This window comes from Prosopis cineraria, unplaced genomic scaffold, assembly GCF_029017545.1.
Source record: "Prosopis cineraria cultivar Desert tree isolate PC_DT_omini unplaced genomic scaffold, ASM2901754v1 PC2, whole genome shotgun sequence".
Classification (NCBI taxonomy): Eukaryota; Viridiplantae; Streptophyta; class Magnoliopsida; order Fabales; family Fabaceae; genus Prosopis; species Prosopis cineraria.
In genome coordinates, this window is record NW_026555333.1 from 15402435 (window position 1) to 15419796 (window position 17362).

The 17362-nt window shown below is 30.2% G+C and overlaps 1 protein-coding gene across 1 annotated transcript; it reads left to right on the forward strand.

Moving 5' to 3' along the window:
* Window positions 1–4914: 4914 nt before the first annotated feature.
* Window positions 4915–9449, forward strand: LOC129301747 (uncharacterized). Its single transcript, XM_054940340.1, has 10 exons — window positions 4915–5559; window positions 5678–5815; window positions 6271–6459; window positions 6984–7121; window positions 7206–7327; window positions 7449–7581; window positions 7690–7819; window positions 7946–8025; window positions 8154–8288; window positions 8897–9449. The coding sequence occupies exons 1-10, from the start codon at window positions 5065–5067 to the stop codon at window positions 9125–9127; spliced, it is 1791 nt and encodes a 596-aa protein (XP_054796315.1). The 5' UTR covers window positions 4915–5064; the 3' UTR covers window positions 9128–9449.
* Window positions 9450–17362: the final 7913 nt, after the last annotated feature.

The following is a 17362-nucleotide window of genomic DNA, read 5'->3' on the forward strand; positions in this document are numbered from 1 at the left end:
ATTTTGGTCCCTTAATTTTACAAAATATTTTATTTTAATCTTTTAATTTTATAATATTTTTAATTCTTTAACCCTGACACTATTAGTTTTAAATAATTTTTTTATGCCTATCATTATTATTTTTTTAAAAATAAACTTAATAAGTCAACATTTGAGAATGTTTTATGGATATTTAAAAGTTTAATATAATTTTTTTTGTGATAAACTAATGATGTTAGGGTTAAAGAATTAAAAATATATTTTTTTAAAATTAAGAGATCAAAATGAAACTTTATGTAAAGTTAAAAAATTAAAAATATACTTTGACCCAAATTTAGTTTAGGGCAGCATTACAACTATTTTGATGCGTGAGAAGAAACATCACTCCAATAAATAATTTAGAATATCCAATGCTTCTCATGAAATACTTTTGGAATAAAAATACCTTTTAATTATTAAGCTTTTAAAAGAAGAAATATTGAGGGCATCTGCTGTTGTTCAGAGGTAGAGATTTGCCACTCATGCTATACAAAATGTTGTATGTATTTTGAATATTGATTATTTGAAAATGATTAGATTTAATTTCTTTAAATATTCTAAAATCTAGATAAATTAATAAATAGATATGATAATAACAGGGGGATTCTTTTTAGAATTGGATCATTAAATTAGAAAATTTTTGACTATGATATACTCCTTCCAGATCACAATATATGTCATTATTAATTAATTTATAGTTTACAAAAATATTAGTTAAAACCTTATTTTTTAAAAAAATATTTACATCTTTTTATTTATACCCTTTTAATAGTTCATAGCAACACATCTATTATCTTTAAATATGAAACATCTAAAGACAGGAAGTAAAAAAAAAAAAAACCCAAGGGTATGAATGAAAGAAAACATAAAATTTATTTAATGCTTTATATTTTGAATTAAGTAGAGAGCTTTACAAAGCGACTTTTATTGTGATTTGTAGAAAATAAGTGGTAGTAATGTAAATAAAATCCTAAGTGATAATGACTTTAATTCCAATCAAATAGTAAGGGTTTTGATTGAGATTCCATTTCCAACTTGTTATCATCTATGGATCCTCTAGTTTTAACGTAGAAGTTAAAGAAAAATGATAAATAAATCCCACCAAATTAGTGTAATGCGAGTGAAATTTCATAAAATCAGCTAGTGAATTTTCCATGAGCAACCAAGAATGCAATAACTAATAGCCTTCCATGATTCATGAACGACAACTTTCGTTTTCAGCATTAACAATTATGAGTTTTAAATTAATAATCCCCATAGAATTAATTAAGAGTTCATTCTCCACCAATAACCCAAAACAAAATAACAAGTAGCCTCTCACAAATAATATTCGTTTTGGATATTAACAACTATTCTCTCCATTTTTATATATATAAAAAAATAATTGTATCATATAATTTAAAAAAAATTAATTAACTCTAATAATTATGTTTAAAAATAAAAAATTAAATTAAAATACTCATGTATTTTATCAAAATATGGCTGTATTAATTATTTTTTGTGAATGAAAAATATGAGTTTATAAGAGGCAATTTAAAAAATTTGCAGAGAATGAAGCATTCCCTTGTTTCAGGAATGAGCATTACTCTCTTGGACCTTCGGATTATTATTGGAAATGTAACTTTTAAATTAAAATGTATATTGTTAAAATTTCTATTGACTATGCTGTCCCTTTTCTTTTCCAACCATTTATTGTCCATCGCCACTCCATTGCCCTTCTTCTCCATTGCTGTTCTTGACTGTTGAATTCAAATTTGCCTTTAGCGATGCCTTCTTTGTCTTGGATTCATCTAGAGTAGAAGAAGCAATTCATTGAAGGATGTTTCTTTCCTTATCATATGACAGGTTATTTTTGTCATTTGCCAGAAATTTTTTGTCGTAAAAGTCTCTTAGAAAGTAAAATTAGGATATGTTTGGGTTGAATCATCAAGAGAAAATTGCATGCAAGGGCAAATGAAAATAGTTATTCACAAAAAAGAAATAACAAGAAATGAATTATTATTAAAATAGAAATATTGACTTGTTTTTTCTTAAATGATAATGTAAAATTCCTTACTTAAACACCGTAAATCTCCATAAGTCAAGGTAATCTAAGGCCTAACCTCAAAAGGACTATCAGGTTTAATAAAAATTGTAAATGAGAATTCTCATTTTCATAATATAAAACACTCTCATGCATTTTTAACATTTACAAATTGAAGTTTAAAACATATGTGAAAGTATGAAATTTAAAACAAATTGATGCATTTACAAAAAGGTAAAAAATCATTTTCTGCCTAAAACAACACGTGTGTTGCAACATACTGTTGATGTGCCGCAATGTGCCATTTCTATGTCATGCACCACAGCACATTATATGAAATTTGACAGCACAGAGCTATCATATGACAGCTTTTAGGATGAACTTTCAATGCATCTTATTCCTTCATCCGACATCCGATTGAGATAATTTAAGTGTCTAAAGAGAGCTTTCTACTAGCTTAACTAATGACACTAATTTCACAACCAAATAATTTTTTTAATCAAAAGTTAGACACCCTTATCAAAACTCACTTTTCTTTCACTTTTTTTAAAGCCAGGCCTTATATAAAAGACTTAGGGCTAGGCTTGTAAGCCTTTATTATTATTTTTTATTTTTTAAAATTTTTAAAAATTAAAATTTTTAATTATAATATTTCATATATTTTTAAAAATATAAATTATAATGTTTAAAAATTAAAAATAAATAATATAAATTTTAATTTTAAAGTATAAACATATATTCTAAAGTTTAAATTTAATTTAAAAATTAAAAATATTTTATTTTTTAAGGAAAAAAAAGGGTCTAAAAAGGACGCTAAAGTTCGAGCCCGTTTTTTCAGGGCCTATTAGGGCCGGGCTTGAAAGCCTGATTTTCTTAAAAAATGTCATTTTTAAGTCCGAACTCTTATAAAAATGGGCTTAAACGAGTAGCTCTCCAGGCCCGACTCTTATTCCTGACTCTACATACTTTTATGTATATCACAACGACTTGCCAAACTTTGCATCAAATATGAATTTATAGTAATAATGAATTTCAAACATTTTAGTTCAATAAATAATTAATTAACAAGCAATTATATGAACTAAATCTTTCTTCAGTTACCTTAAACTTTTGAAAGGTAAAAGGTTTTTCCCTCGAACACAAACTTCTAAAGCTTCTTCCCAAATTTGAATGGTGCCAAAATAATAAATCTACAATCAAATCGTAAAGATATCCATTAATACTCTTATTTGGACCATTTCCAACACTCTACTCAACATTTCAAACTCAAATAAAGTACTATCTCCTATTTCTCATTATATCATTGAATTTACAAAATTTCAATAGCCCACATTATCATTAATGAGCCATTAAATCATTATTAATGGCTTCAAAACAACTCCAAACTCCTCCATTAAATGTCATTTTCGGCTGTTATTGGGCCTTACCAACCAACGACTTGTAAACTCATTAATGCTAGGTTAAAATAACCCTAATAACTCTCAATAATTATATTTTAACCAATGAGTTTAGACCCTTAGCTCATATATGCTGAAAATCAGTATTACAACTCAAACCTTAACTTAACTCCTCAAGAAAAATGAAAAAGAAAGGGAGAAAATGAGTTTATAAACCTTACCTTAAATATTTTTTAGCTTCAAAATGCTCTCAAACCTTCAAAGAATTAAGTCTTGGCAGAGAAGCCTTAGGTCTTTTGTTTTCTCATACTGTTCCTTTCTAATTTTTTGAACAAATAGTGACTGGTTTAAGCAGAAATTTGCAGAGACGCCTCTTCTTTGTGTACTATCATCTGTACTGCACATCACAACATGTGACACAGAAACACTCCCTTCATATTTTCTCTCTTTTTAAAGCTTGGGTGGTCTAACTTCACTTCGAATATAAATTCATGGCTGAAATCATAACTAAACATACTTATTAAACTTTTCTAGTCACACATCTCATTAATTAATTCAATTACAGTACTTTACCTTACTTAATTGAATCTTAATTTTTTGAGATGTTACAACTTATTATTGATTCTTATCCGTGAATAACTTTTTTCATAAGTCTTTGGATACAATTCTCTCAACCATTAAATTTGAATTCATATTTTATTATATTTTCTTTGTAATTTTAAGTTCCTTCTAGACTTTATTTATATGAAATTTCAACTACTCAAACTCTTTTTTTTCACGTTTTTATTTATTAGTGCTTTTGTTATTCTTGCCACTCTTATTTTTCATTCTCATCTCTTATTTATTGAAAAATAAAGGTAAGTTTGTTACTTTCAATCTTTCATTTATGATTTGAATATTAGCTTGTTTCTCTTTTAATTTTTTTACACTCAAATAAAAAAATTTAAAAGGCATAGATTTTGAACATAAGATTTTCAATTTAAAACTTAAATCCATCAATTCAAACATTTAATGCTTTATTTGGATATATATGAATTTGAATTTGGGTCAAATCTCTTATTTGGGCATTTAAAAATTTAAGGATCTCTATATTTTATCTTAATTCCTCTATAATTTAAAATTATTTATAAACTCTTATTATTTTAAATTATCTAAACAAAAAAATTTAAATACGTATATTTAAAATGTGAAATCTTAAATCTAAATTTATCTATCCAAACACTAACTTTATCTTAATTTAATTGATTTCATGAGATTTCATTAGCATTTCACTGTTTAGGTGGGCGTTGTTTTGTCATTCTTCCAAAATAAAAAGGCCAAAATGAACTTTTATTCGCAAAACAACAACAATCATATTAACCGGACTAGATAATGGCATTGTGGTGATTCCGTGAAAAAAGATACACCCACGTGTCCTTTTACTCAAAGGAGTCTCTTTCTGTGTCAGCTTCTTCTTCCTGCCTAGTTCCTACTTAATCCGACTCTCTCTCTCTCTCTGTCTCTCCCACTCTCTCTCTCTATCTCTCTCTCTATATCATTCTCTACCTAAATCTTCCTCGACGTGTAGAGGGAAGGACCTGTAATACCCTTTCTTCTTTACACGGAGGATTCATCGACTCTGGAAATATGGATGAGAATTTAGCTCTAATCGAATCCATTCTCCAGGAGGACGAGGAAGTTGAGCGAAGAGCGAGAGCGACGCAAAACGACGACGCCCATGGCTGGCAAACGGTGATCAACAAGAAGCGCAACCGCAAGTCTTCGAAGCCCTTGTCGGAGAAGAATTCCGTTGATCCCGGCGTCGAGGATGTTAATTCTTCACCCAATGTTTTCAGTGGAATTGAGCAGCATTCTGAGGAGCGCCGCCGCCGGATTCTGGAGGCTCAGATGGCCTATGAATCTGCATCTGCGGATGCCGATACGGGCAGATCGAGGCGGCATTCCGACGAAAACGACGATAGCAGCGACGAAGTCCAGGGGATGGGAGTTGAGAATGGCTCTGTTGTCGAGGTAAAGAAAGTCAAGAAGAAAAAGAAGCCGAAGATGCCCAAGGTGACAGTGGCTGAGGCCGCTTCGAAAATCGACGCTACTGATCTCACCACATTCCTGGCTGATATTACTGTGAGTATCGATGTTCAATTTTTTGTCCAATGTTTTTGGGCCGTGTTCGATCTGCTTGTACTGGATTCGATTTTGTGTTTGTGCTATTATTGGTTGAATGTGAATTATATGTGCGCAGGTTTCATATGAATCACAGCAAGATCTTATGCTCATGCGATTCGCTGATTACTTTGGGCGTGCATTCTCGTCAGTCGGTGGGGCTCAATTCCCATGGTTAAGGACGTTCAAAGAGTCCACGGTTGCAAAGATGGTTGATGTGAGTTTCTTGTGGTTATTTTTGGAGCACAATTTAGTTTAGATTTTGAGGGCAAAAGTTGTCCGCTTGTCTGAACGTTGTTTTACAAAGCGAAATTTCGGCCTGTGTGTTAGAGCTTAGATAATTCATATTCTTTTGATGCCAATTACGTATGGTGTTGTATTGCATTTATAAATACTTGTGTTCTGGGGAGAACTTTAATTGGATGGCTTAAAGCTTTTCCCTGTTAATCTCTGATATGAACTTATCTTTATAAGATGATTGTGTAATTCAATGTTGAATCATGCATCTTGCGAGATATCTGTTCTTTTGTTACGTGAACATTGTTAGTAGTCTATCTGATTTTGTGGAATGTGGATATCATTATTATTTTTTAATTTATTCTTGGAGTTGAGTGTTTTTAGTTCTGGTTATCATTGGTTTTTCTTATTATGTTGTTTTGTTCCTTCATATAGATCCCTCTTTTACACATATCTGAGGACATATACAAAACATCAATTGATTGGATCAGCCAGCGTTCTTCTGAAGCACTTGGGTCATTTGTGTTATGGTCATTGGACAGCATTCTTGCAGACCTTGCCAATCATCAAGGAGCTGCTAAGGGAGCCAAAACTGTGGCTCAGCAAACGTCATCTAAGTCTCAGGTAGCTTCTTAAATCATACCATCCTACCTAATATCTTGGAGTTGAACTAAATCTGTAGAGCAGTTTGAGTCTCTACTTAATAGCTAGTTACCTGCATATTAGTCATAATTACTTTTAACATGGATGGCAGTGGCCTGACATGTACTTTTCTAATGCATAATTGGTGTGAATTGAGCGTATCTGCACATAAACATGAGGGGAGATCAAGGTTCTGAATAATTAGATGTTCATTCAAACAAATTAATCCCTGTGATTTTATTTGTTTTATGTTTTCTTTAATAATTATCCCTGCGGTTCTGCAAAAAAATTCACTGCCTATTTTGCATGTGTCGGCATTTATCTGTGTGGGAGGGTTTGTATGGTTTCTTCTTTGTCCTATTTGCTTGGATTGATTAATTTTATCAGCATTGTTGCATAGCTTTTTCTTGACATATGGCTCAAGCTGGTAATACTTTTAAACGTTTTGATGATGTCTTGCATATGATATACGTTTAATGAAAATGTGGTGTGTTGTTTCTGTGAAGGTTGCCATATTTGTGGTGTTAGCAATGGTTCTTAGGCAAAAACCTGATGTCATGATCAGCTTATTGCCCACAATTAAGGAGACTAAAAAATTTCAAGGACAGGATGAAATCCCTCTTGCTGTTTGGGTCACTGCTCAGGTAACTGTTTTCTGCATGATTGACTATGTTCCCATATAAACAAATTTATTATATGGATTTTTAAATGTGATTCTTTTTGTCTAGGCATCTCAAGGAGATTTGGTTACGGGGTTATACTTGTGGGTATCTCTTCTCTTGCCAATGTTGAGTGGCAAGTCAGGAAGCAATCCTCAATCAAGAGACTTGGTTTTACAATTGGTGGAGAGGTTAGAAATAGTAGTTTTCCCCTTTATTCCTGATTTATTGGTTGCAATGATAAGTACATAATTTGTTGCCGTTCCCTCCCATGTTTGATGGAATTCCTTTTTTCATCTTTTTATGAAGCAGAATCTTGTCACCTCCTAAAGCTCGTACTATCTTATTGAATGGTGCTGTCAGAAAGGGCGAGCGTGTCGTGTCCCCTTCTGGTCTTGATGCTTTATTGAGAATCACCTTCCCTCTCCCTTCAGCCCGGGTCAAGGTAGATAGAGAGCTGAGAGAAGCATCTATTTTATAGTAACATGCTTTGCTATCTTCAGCTGTCTTTACAAAGTTACGTTTAGGTTTCTTAGTTGTACTTTTTGCTCAGGCTACAGAGAGATTTGAAGCTGTCTATCCAACATTAAAAGAAGTAGCCCTAGTAGGATCTCCTGGAAGCAGAGCAATGAAGCAACTGGCACTACAGATATCAAACTTTGCATTCAAAGCTGCTGGAGAAGGTGATGTTGAGTCGATATGGATTGTCCTTATGTTTTTCCTGCTTTTCTTCTCACATGTTAAATATTGAGTTAATGGGGCCAGTGTTGTGTATTTTGTGGAAAACTAAATCCATGAATCTTGTACAGCCAATCCTGACCTATCAAGGGAGGCAAGTGACATTTTTATATGGTGTTTGACTCAGAACCCTGAGTGTTACAAACAGTGGGTAAGTTCAAGGAACAGTATCATCCAATTCTTTTCACTATTTAGGACTCCTCATCTCCTTTTCTAGTAAAAATACAATAGGACCTCTTTGCCTATCTAGTACTTACAAATGCTTTGCTCTGGAAACAGGACATACTTTATATGGATAACCTGGAGGCAAGTGTGGCTGTTTTGACAAAGCTTTCTGATGACTGGAGGGAACACTCTCTGAAACATCCTACTCTTGATCTTTTGAGGGAAACTGTTAAAAGTTTCAGACAGAAGGTGATCCATTTTCTTTTTCCTTGTCTTCCCATTTGTTAATGGGAATGTGTGTGGTTTTGGAAAATTAAGCCTCACTAACACAGACCTATGTTCTCATTTTGTCCAACTTGGTATAAAGATGTTTTTTGTTTGGGAGAATGACAAAGAGGTTTCATAATGACTAATTAATCTTAGTTAAATCTCATGGTTGAAGAATAAAAAAATTTATTTTTCCTATTAAAATTTAGAATGTAAGTTGCAAATTCATCACAACAGAATTGTAAAATTGAGAGATTAAGTTGCAAATTTATAAAATTTGTTAGTTGGGAAATAAATTGAATTAATTGGTCCTTTTGGAATCTCTTTTCATTCTTCCTTTTTGTCTTGCAGTTATGTTGTTGCGGGTATCAAAAAAATGTGTATTGAACAAGCAATTATGCTTTAAGATTCTAGGGCCTTGCGCTATGTTCTACTTAGAGTCTGTCAAAAATTTCAAGGCCATGTCTACTTGCCTGATGTGATTAGTTGTTCCAGCGTGCCTCTTATCTTGAATTCTAACATTTATATCATGAGTAGTGGAAAATACATCATTATCATGGTTACCTTGTTTAATTGTTCCTGTGTTACAGAATGAGAAGGCCTTGGCCGAGGCCCATGACGGCACTTACGTCGCATTACTGAAAAACGCAGACCAGCACTGCAAGGCTATTCTGCGGCAAGTGTCCAATGGCTATGGATGCATGAAGAGCTTGGCGTTCATGTCTGTTGTACTCGGCATCGGTGCCGTTATCTTGTCCCAGAACATGCATTCCTGGGATCATAACAAACTTTCGGAAATGTTAAGGGAGTTGCTCCAGTAGAGAGGTTTGCCGTGACTGACTGATGATTTAGTCTGCTTATATCCATCATGGATCACTTACTTTAAGCACATGGTCCATAATAAAGTGGGATGAGGAAGATTTAATTTATTCTACTTTTCAACATAATGGGAATTAGGAGTGAAAGAAAAAGGAGTAAATAGTAATAGCACAGTGATGGAAGCTTATGGGCGTTTTACACAGGGATTGATGTGTTCTGTTGTCTAGTTTCAACTTTCAAGGAGTGCCAAATGGCTATAGAGAAACATAAATCAAGGTGAAAACAAGATGGTGCTTAATTTAAAATTTTGAAGCATTTATTTTACCCATTGGATTTCATCTTTTATTTTACCTGTTATACTTTGTTACTGTTATTAGATTGTTTCGATGGTGCTTCCAGCCTTCGAGTATAAATCCCTCTTGGGAGCGCAATCAATTAAACCAACTCATTTTATATTTCAAAAATTACACTTTCAAATTGAAATTTAGAGGGTGTGATATGATATTGGATTCGAAACTCCTATTCATATTGCCTAAAGTGATAATTCTATATAATATGTTAGACCTGTTTTATAATATATTATATGAAGTTTTAAAAACGTATTGCATTGTTCACTTTTTTTTTTAAATAGATAGTATAATCTAATATATATATATATATATATATTATAATAGACATACATACAAGGAAAATCACATCCACTCGAAAAAATGAATATTGACACAATCATGCATATCTTATTTGGGCCGAATGCAATCATACGTTCCAGATTTCATAAAACCCACATTCTGTTTTATCATGTTGATATTTGATGGCGTGGATTAATATTTTTTTATCAGGTTTAAATCTTTGAGATTGTTATTCGTAAATTCATATAAATTTTTAAATATTTTCGTTCATTTTATTATTTTTTATAAAATATAAAAATTTATTTCTCTTTTTTAAGACAAAAAAGTTGATGTATTTTTAATTTTAAAAGATTTAAATCTTTTATCTATCCTGTTTATTTGTGCGGCCAGAACTTTTGAGCAGTGCTTTTTGCTTCGAGCAATATTTTAGTCTTCGAAATATATATTTTGGTTTAATATAATTCATTAATGTTTGAATGCAGTTTTCTATTCGTAAGGTGTTATTTATTTTAACATTTTATGATAAATTCAAGTTATTCAATAATAAATAATTAACATAAATGTTCATTGTTATTAATGGAATAATATAATGAAATTTAGGCAACTACATTGATTCTATGATAAGCAATGACATCTATATATTAATTCTCTATATATGGTTGGCCAAAAAACTTCTCTACATGCGAACTTTGTTTATGCGTTAAAAATTTAGGGCTTATTTGATTCTATTTCCTGTTTTTATGTTTTTAAAATAATTTTATAGATTAACTTTTAAGAATAAGTTTTGGAAATAAAAAATAAAAATAATATGTTTCAATCATTATTATGAAAAATATATTTATAGTAGTGAAATGAAGGGTGAAAGAATAATTTATTTTATTAATATAATTATCATTAATGAAAACATAATATTTTTTGTCTTTGTTCTAGTTTAAAGTAACAAAACATTAAAAAAATGTTCTGGTTTTTAAATTTTTAAAAATAATGTTTAACTTTTTTAAAATAGAAAACAAAAATCAAATTTTTGAACTCTGTTTTTTTTTAAAAAAAAAACTATTCTGAAAATAAGTAATCAAACGAGCCTTAACCCTTCCCCGACCTTTATTTAGGTGACTTGTATAGATTTAATGTGCTGGAGATACAATATTCTCTAAAATAAAATGTTAATTAGTTTATTCCTTACCTACCCCTTCGGTGAAAACATATATTTACTGAATGAATGTTCGTACTGAGTGTTTATTTTCCTGTCATTTTTATTTTTATTTTGTTTTGCTGTTATGCTTTTCCTTTGATTAAAAAAAAAAATTGCATGAATGTGCCTATTTTGACCAAAAAAATGTGTTTCCATGTACATGCATACAAAAAAGAGAACACAAATTTAATGTGTAAACGCGTGCACGCGTGGACGAGCCTTGTCAAATTGATTAGGATGCTTTGGCTCCACTTTCATTTTCTCCATGAAAAATAATATTATTGATGGAATGTAGAGTCCTAAATGGGAATGATAACTTGAATATTATAAATAAGAGTGTTCACAACATGGGTGAGATTGAGATAACTCTATATCACATTTTTTCTTGAAAATTATATGGGACTTCATTTTTGTCTTGATAAAACAAACAAAACATGAAAGAAAGATTTAAATAACAATATTTATTACAGTAATGACTTGTTAAGTCTAAAACCAAAACAACACAGGTATATATATTCAAGAAAAAATTGTTAAAAATGGCTTGACCAGAAATTTAATTGCCCATAAGGCCTTGGGACATATTTTAAAGGGAGGTCCTATGCTGTCAATAATTGTTGGAGGGTAAATAACTCAAACGCCCTTAATGACAAAAAATAAATGTTGAGCAAGGTCCTTCATTGTTAATATGTCACATTGATCCTTCATATCAATATGTCACATAAGGTCTTTTGTTGTCAATAATGTCAGTGTTAATATGTCACACAAAGTCCTTCGGTGTTAGTATGTCACCAAAGGTCCTTCAGTATCAATATGTCATATGTAATGTTTCTTCCATGATATACAAGTCATCTTCAACAAAATGTAATGTTTTTTTTTACATATATTCAAATATATCATATGTATATTTGAATATCCCTTACATATGTCCTATTAAAGCCATATGTAATGTAAACATTTTACATCAAGGCATTATCTTCATGGTATGCAATACAATATTCAAATATATGGAAACTAAATTGTATTTCCTTAAAGTTGCAAGCACATAGTAGAAGAAAGATTGCATATGGTTGAAGCTAAATTGCATTTCATTGAAGATTGTATGCATATAATGAAAAAAATATAGCATATGATTGAAGTTAAATTGCACTCAATGTAAACATTTTACACCAAAACATTATTTTCAAGATATGCAATATCATATTTAAATATATAAAAAGCTGAATTGCATTTCTTTGAAGATTGCATACCTACGGTTGAAAAAGGATTGCATATGACTGAACTAAATTGCATTCAATGTAAACATTTCACTCCAAGAAAGCATTTTTTAGGATATGCAATCTCATAGTTGAATATAAGTGAAAGATAAACTGCATTTATTTGAAAATTGTGTGCATGTAACAAAAGAAGGATTACATATAATTGAAGTTAAATTGCATTTGACTTAAACATTTTGTATCGAGACATTATTTTTAAGACATACAATCTTATGTTTGTATATATGGAAGCTAAATTGCATTTTCTTGAATTCAAATATTCATTTATCATATCATGCCATTTTGTACAATAAGAATCACAAAAAGTGGATATCCATATCCTGAAATATGTATTCACCAAATCATGCATGCTTTATAAATAGAAACAATTTTATGGACATGAACATTTACAAAAAGATCCATCCAACTAATACTTATAGTCTATTTTTACTTCTTTGAAATTAATGCTAGCATCTTTACAAAATGTCATTTATACAATTTTTACAAAACGTCATCTATATAGCTTTGAGAAATACAACAAGAAAACCCAGATCGAGTGAGATCTCATCAAGAAGGGCCAAAATCAATCTTGAGTTGTCTTCTTAGCTAGGGTTAGAATCCTAATCTATTTTGCCTTCTTGGCTAGTGGCTACTTTCCCATATGAGTGTAAACCAGAACCACTACAAAATACAATAAGCTGGACATGAATATTTACATTTCCAATACATATCCATCCACATTTCTAATACAATTTTCAAGATGGCGTGAAAGTGGATGATTTTGATAAACTTTTTCAATGGGATCCTCTTCAAAAAAATTTTCTAGTTTTTCAAATGATCCATCTTCTTCGTTAAGAAGAGGCTTCATTATTTTGCCCCAATATAACTAATTCCATCTTCTATGGAGATTGTAACAAGATGTTGAATGTTGGATTTGTTTCTAATAAGCATCACTAATGTTCCATTATTTTATAGAGCAACCAATCACTTCCACTAGCATACATTTTAGGGTCAAATTGAAAGAAGTTCATGAACCATGCTCTATTTTGGTGTTTCATGTATTGAGAAAATGGTTGACTAGTGTCGACATCCCACATTTAGATTCACCCATATACGCTTGAAGCCAATTATAGGCCTCGAATTGAGACTTGAAATTGGAGTTGGAAGACAATCGAGTGACAAAGAAATCAAGAGAAACATATTGAAGAACTAAAGAGGAATCAAGTAACAATAAAGTAACCAAGACCTCACCATACTCTCCATTGTCGTCGTTGATGTCGGAATCATGACCACTTACTATTGTAATCAGAATCATAGAGTTGTAACCAAAACAATGCTAGAAATTACATGGGAGTAGGAGAAGATAGAGGGAGAAAATTTGGGTAGAGATAATTTAATCATTTAACTCTCAAAACATATTGACATCACAAGATTATTAGATAGGGATGCATAGCGAAAGATTAAAATTTTAAAGTTCTTATTTTGATATGGACTGAATGAACTCGTTTAAGTCAAGGTAGATAGAAGAGTTACCTTTTAATTCTTTAAACTTGGTGTATGTTCTCTTCAAGAGTTTAGATCTTAGGAGATGACAACATAGATCTACTCCCTCTACTAGTATCCACACGAACAGCTCTCTAACTTGAACAGTGTACTAGTGCTCTCAGCGTCCGTTCCCTTTTGAACGTTATTTTTTTTTTCTATAGGGTGTTTCGTAGCTCTCAAAGTGTTTTTTGCCATAATAAGTTTTCTAACTATCTCATATTTCATAAAGGATGTTCCTATCTATATATGGTATATAAATAAGGGTTTTCATGATTCACTTAAAAGGCCCACGAAAATATAATTAAATTTATCTCATAAATTTAATCCATGATATCACATCTAATTTAATTTTATCTTATAAATTCAAATTATAAAATTAACATGATATTCTCTCATATCATGTTAGTTATTAAATTTAATCTATCATACAAAATTAAATTTAAAACTAACATAACATAACATAATATATATATATATATATATATTAAAAAATATAAAATATTTTTTGAAAAATTGAATATTTAAAAATGTAAGGCATTTTTAGTCTTTCGAGACATAGTCAGTGCCTTTTTTTAAAAGTGCCCCTATTGATGAGTAATTTTATATTTATTGTAAGGTGTTTAATAGGAGTAAATATGAAAAGGTATGGCTAGTTTAAAAGTAGGTAATTACTTTATTAGGAGATGAGATTCGTTTAACAAATGGAGTATAATTTAAAGTAAAAGAACACAACTATAACCACATCAACTCAAAGTCAAGTATCCAACAACTATAAATAACCTTCAGGCTACTAGTACAACAATTGAATCATTGAATTACACAATTTAAGTTGGTAGATAGTTATGTAAAAAGAAACCAAAATAAATAAACAAAATATATATACCCTGACTAGGTAAATAAATTAAAGTATTAAATATTAATAAAAACAAAAAATATAATAATATACTTAGGATAAAATGTTCTGATGGTGATCCTGCCCGTCTCACAAAATTCTGTCATATTTTTCTTTAGGTTGACATAAACTTGCCTCGACATGATCAAGACAAAATTAGGTCGATTGGGATGAAAATAAGCATGAATACTTTTAATTATAAAAAGACACAATACAATAAATCTAGCCCTAAATTCAATGCTTCAAACTCTCACGCTAGCCCAAAAGTCTAATTATTATTTTTTATAAAATATCAAATTATTTTTTATTTAGTTTCCTAAATAATAATAAGTATTATCCTGCTCTTTCTACCAAACTAAATTCAAATTTATTTCATTGATTCTCTTACATCTCCTCTCCACCATAAAAGAAATACAAAAACAAATAAATTTTAAAAATATATTTTTTTTTGGTAGAAAAAATTAGTTTACTTGAGCTGGCCCTAATAATTGTAAATTATTTAAAGAAAAAAATATGATTTTTGATCTCTATACTTTACTCGAATTTTATTATAGGTCCCTGCATTTTTTTTATGTTCTAAGTTTTTATATTTTTAGTTTTCAATATTTTAAGTCTTTTCATAAGTGATGTAATAGAGATTTAAAACATTAAAAAATAAAAGTATAAAGATCTAAAAAAAAAGCAGAGATTGATAGTAAAACTAAAGTAAGGTGCAGGGACTCAAATATATATATATATATATATATTATTTAAAATAACTTTTTTTTATCAAATTCGGCCCTAAAATTTATTTATTTTTTTTAGAGAAGACCCATCTGGTTAAGCCTGAATTCCTCATTCTAATGGAATCGAAACATAGAAACTCGAGTTCACATCTTGATCGAAAGATATGAATCCAAGGTCACAAGCAACAATCTAAAAAATTCATATATTTTTTTTGGCCAAATAAAAAAATTCATATATCAAATTCCAAACATGAAAACCCAAAAATAAAATAAAAGGCAAAGGATCAGAAGATATTTTGGTATTTGATCTGCAACTCTAAACTGCAGTGGCCCGTTTCCTGTGAAAAACAAATAGCCGCAAAAACGCGTGATCGTGATGATGAATTGATGATGCAATTTACAAGGTTTTAATTATCATGATGTCTTTCAGGTCAAAATTAAATAAATAAATTATCATGATGTCCTTGCATTCATTGCAGCGACGTCGTTTTCAGCAACTAATTCCCCATCTGGAAAACTTTCATTCCCGCCTCTCTACCTCCGCTTTTTCCCTTTCTCTTTTATCGCTTTAATTATAGTCACCGCCTCATACTGCATAATTTCTATTCTAATTCTATATTTATCTGATGTGGATCTTATATATTTATGAAAAATATATTTATAATTTTTTTATATAACTATTGACCAGGTAACATTGTTACGTCTAATTGGAGTAATTTTCAAAGACATTTTCTGTATTTATACAGACTTAACATTATACTTAATTCCTTTTACTAGCATCAACGCATGATAGTATATTTATACTTTTTAAATAGTTTAACTTCTCATAAAATTTGAGGCAATCATTTATTTTTATAAAAATTAATCATAATAATTGGTTCAAGTAATTCAGTGCTTATTCTTCTTAAACAATGTCTTATTTTTAAAGTTTTGTAAATGGGAAAAAAATCGCAGGGGAACTACGCCTATTTGAATTAATGGAGGCACAAATTTAGAACATGACCTTAAAAGCTAGTTGTTATATGAAAAAGAAGATCTAAATCTTGCATTATTGATTAAGATTCCATGTTAAATAGTTGATACATTTTAATATAAAAAAAAAACTGGATCAGTTGCATAATGTAAACGTACAAGGAAAGTGAGCAATCATTATAATAAGTTAATTATTGATAAGCAAGTGGTAAATGAGAAAATATTTTTTATATGAAATAGATCACAATCACACTGTTAGCATTTATTGGAGGAGAGTGGAAATTAAAAAAAAAAAAAAGGTGGAGGAAGAAAAAGACGGTGAGGACCCCGCTAACATGGAGAAGGTTGAAATAAAGCAAAAGCACAAACTGAAACAACAGACACGGCGCCTTTAGCGCTCACATTCTCTCGTGCAACAGTTTCATCCCTTCTCTCGTCTTTCTTTGCATTTTCTCATATTCTCACGTCAAATCATGTCCCTTCCCCTTTTCCACGCCTCTGACTTCGCAATTCTTTTCTCATCACACCTCTGTCGGAGTTACTAGTAATCAAATTATGAAACAAGATTAAGGATCGTTTTTATTTTTAAATTGTGGAGGAAATATCACAAATATTTTAAAATTTAATTATGAACTAATTTTATCCTTTAATTTTAAATTATTTTTTTATTATCATCCTAACATTAAAAACACTTGACATACGTTAGCTATTAATAAGTTTTAATATCTTTAAATTTTTTAATTAAGTTAAGTATCATTTTTACCCCTTAACTTAAATATTTTATAATAAAAAATATTTTTAAAAATATAATTGGGGCCCACCAATGGTTAGGAAATAGTATAATGATGATAAATAAAATCTTTAAAATAGAATGATAAAATTGATTTATAGTTAAGTTTAAAAACACCTTTGTATATAATTCAAAAACAAAAATGATCCTTAATTTTATAAATTGTAGTTAGACTAAAATAATTCTTTAAATATATTGATTTAATAATTTATCAATTTAATCCATGCTATTGCCTCAGT

Excerpts from the sequence above, each read along its gene's own strand:
- LOC129301747 (XM_054940340.1), top strand. The coding sequence starts at position 5,065 with ATGGATGAGAATTTAGCTCTAATCGAATCCATTCTCCAGGAGGACGAG. Across the intron at positions 5,560-5,677 it reads CATTCCTGGCTGATATTACT|GTTTCATATGAATCACAGCA; the intron begins GTGAGTATCGAT and ends ATATGTGCGCAG. Across the intron at positions 5,816-6,270 it reads CGGTTGCAAAGATGGTTGAT|ATCCCTCTTTTACACATATC; the intron begins GTGAGTTTCTTG and ends TCCTTCATATAG.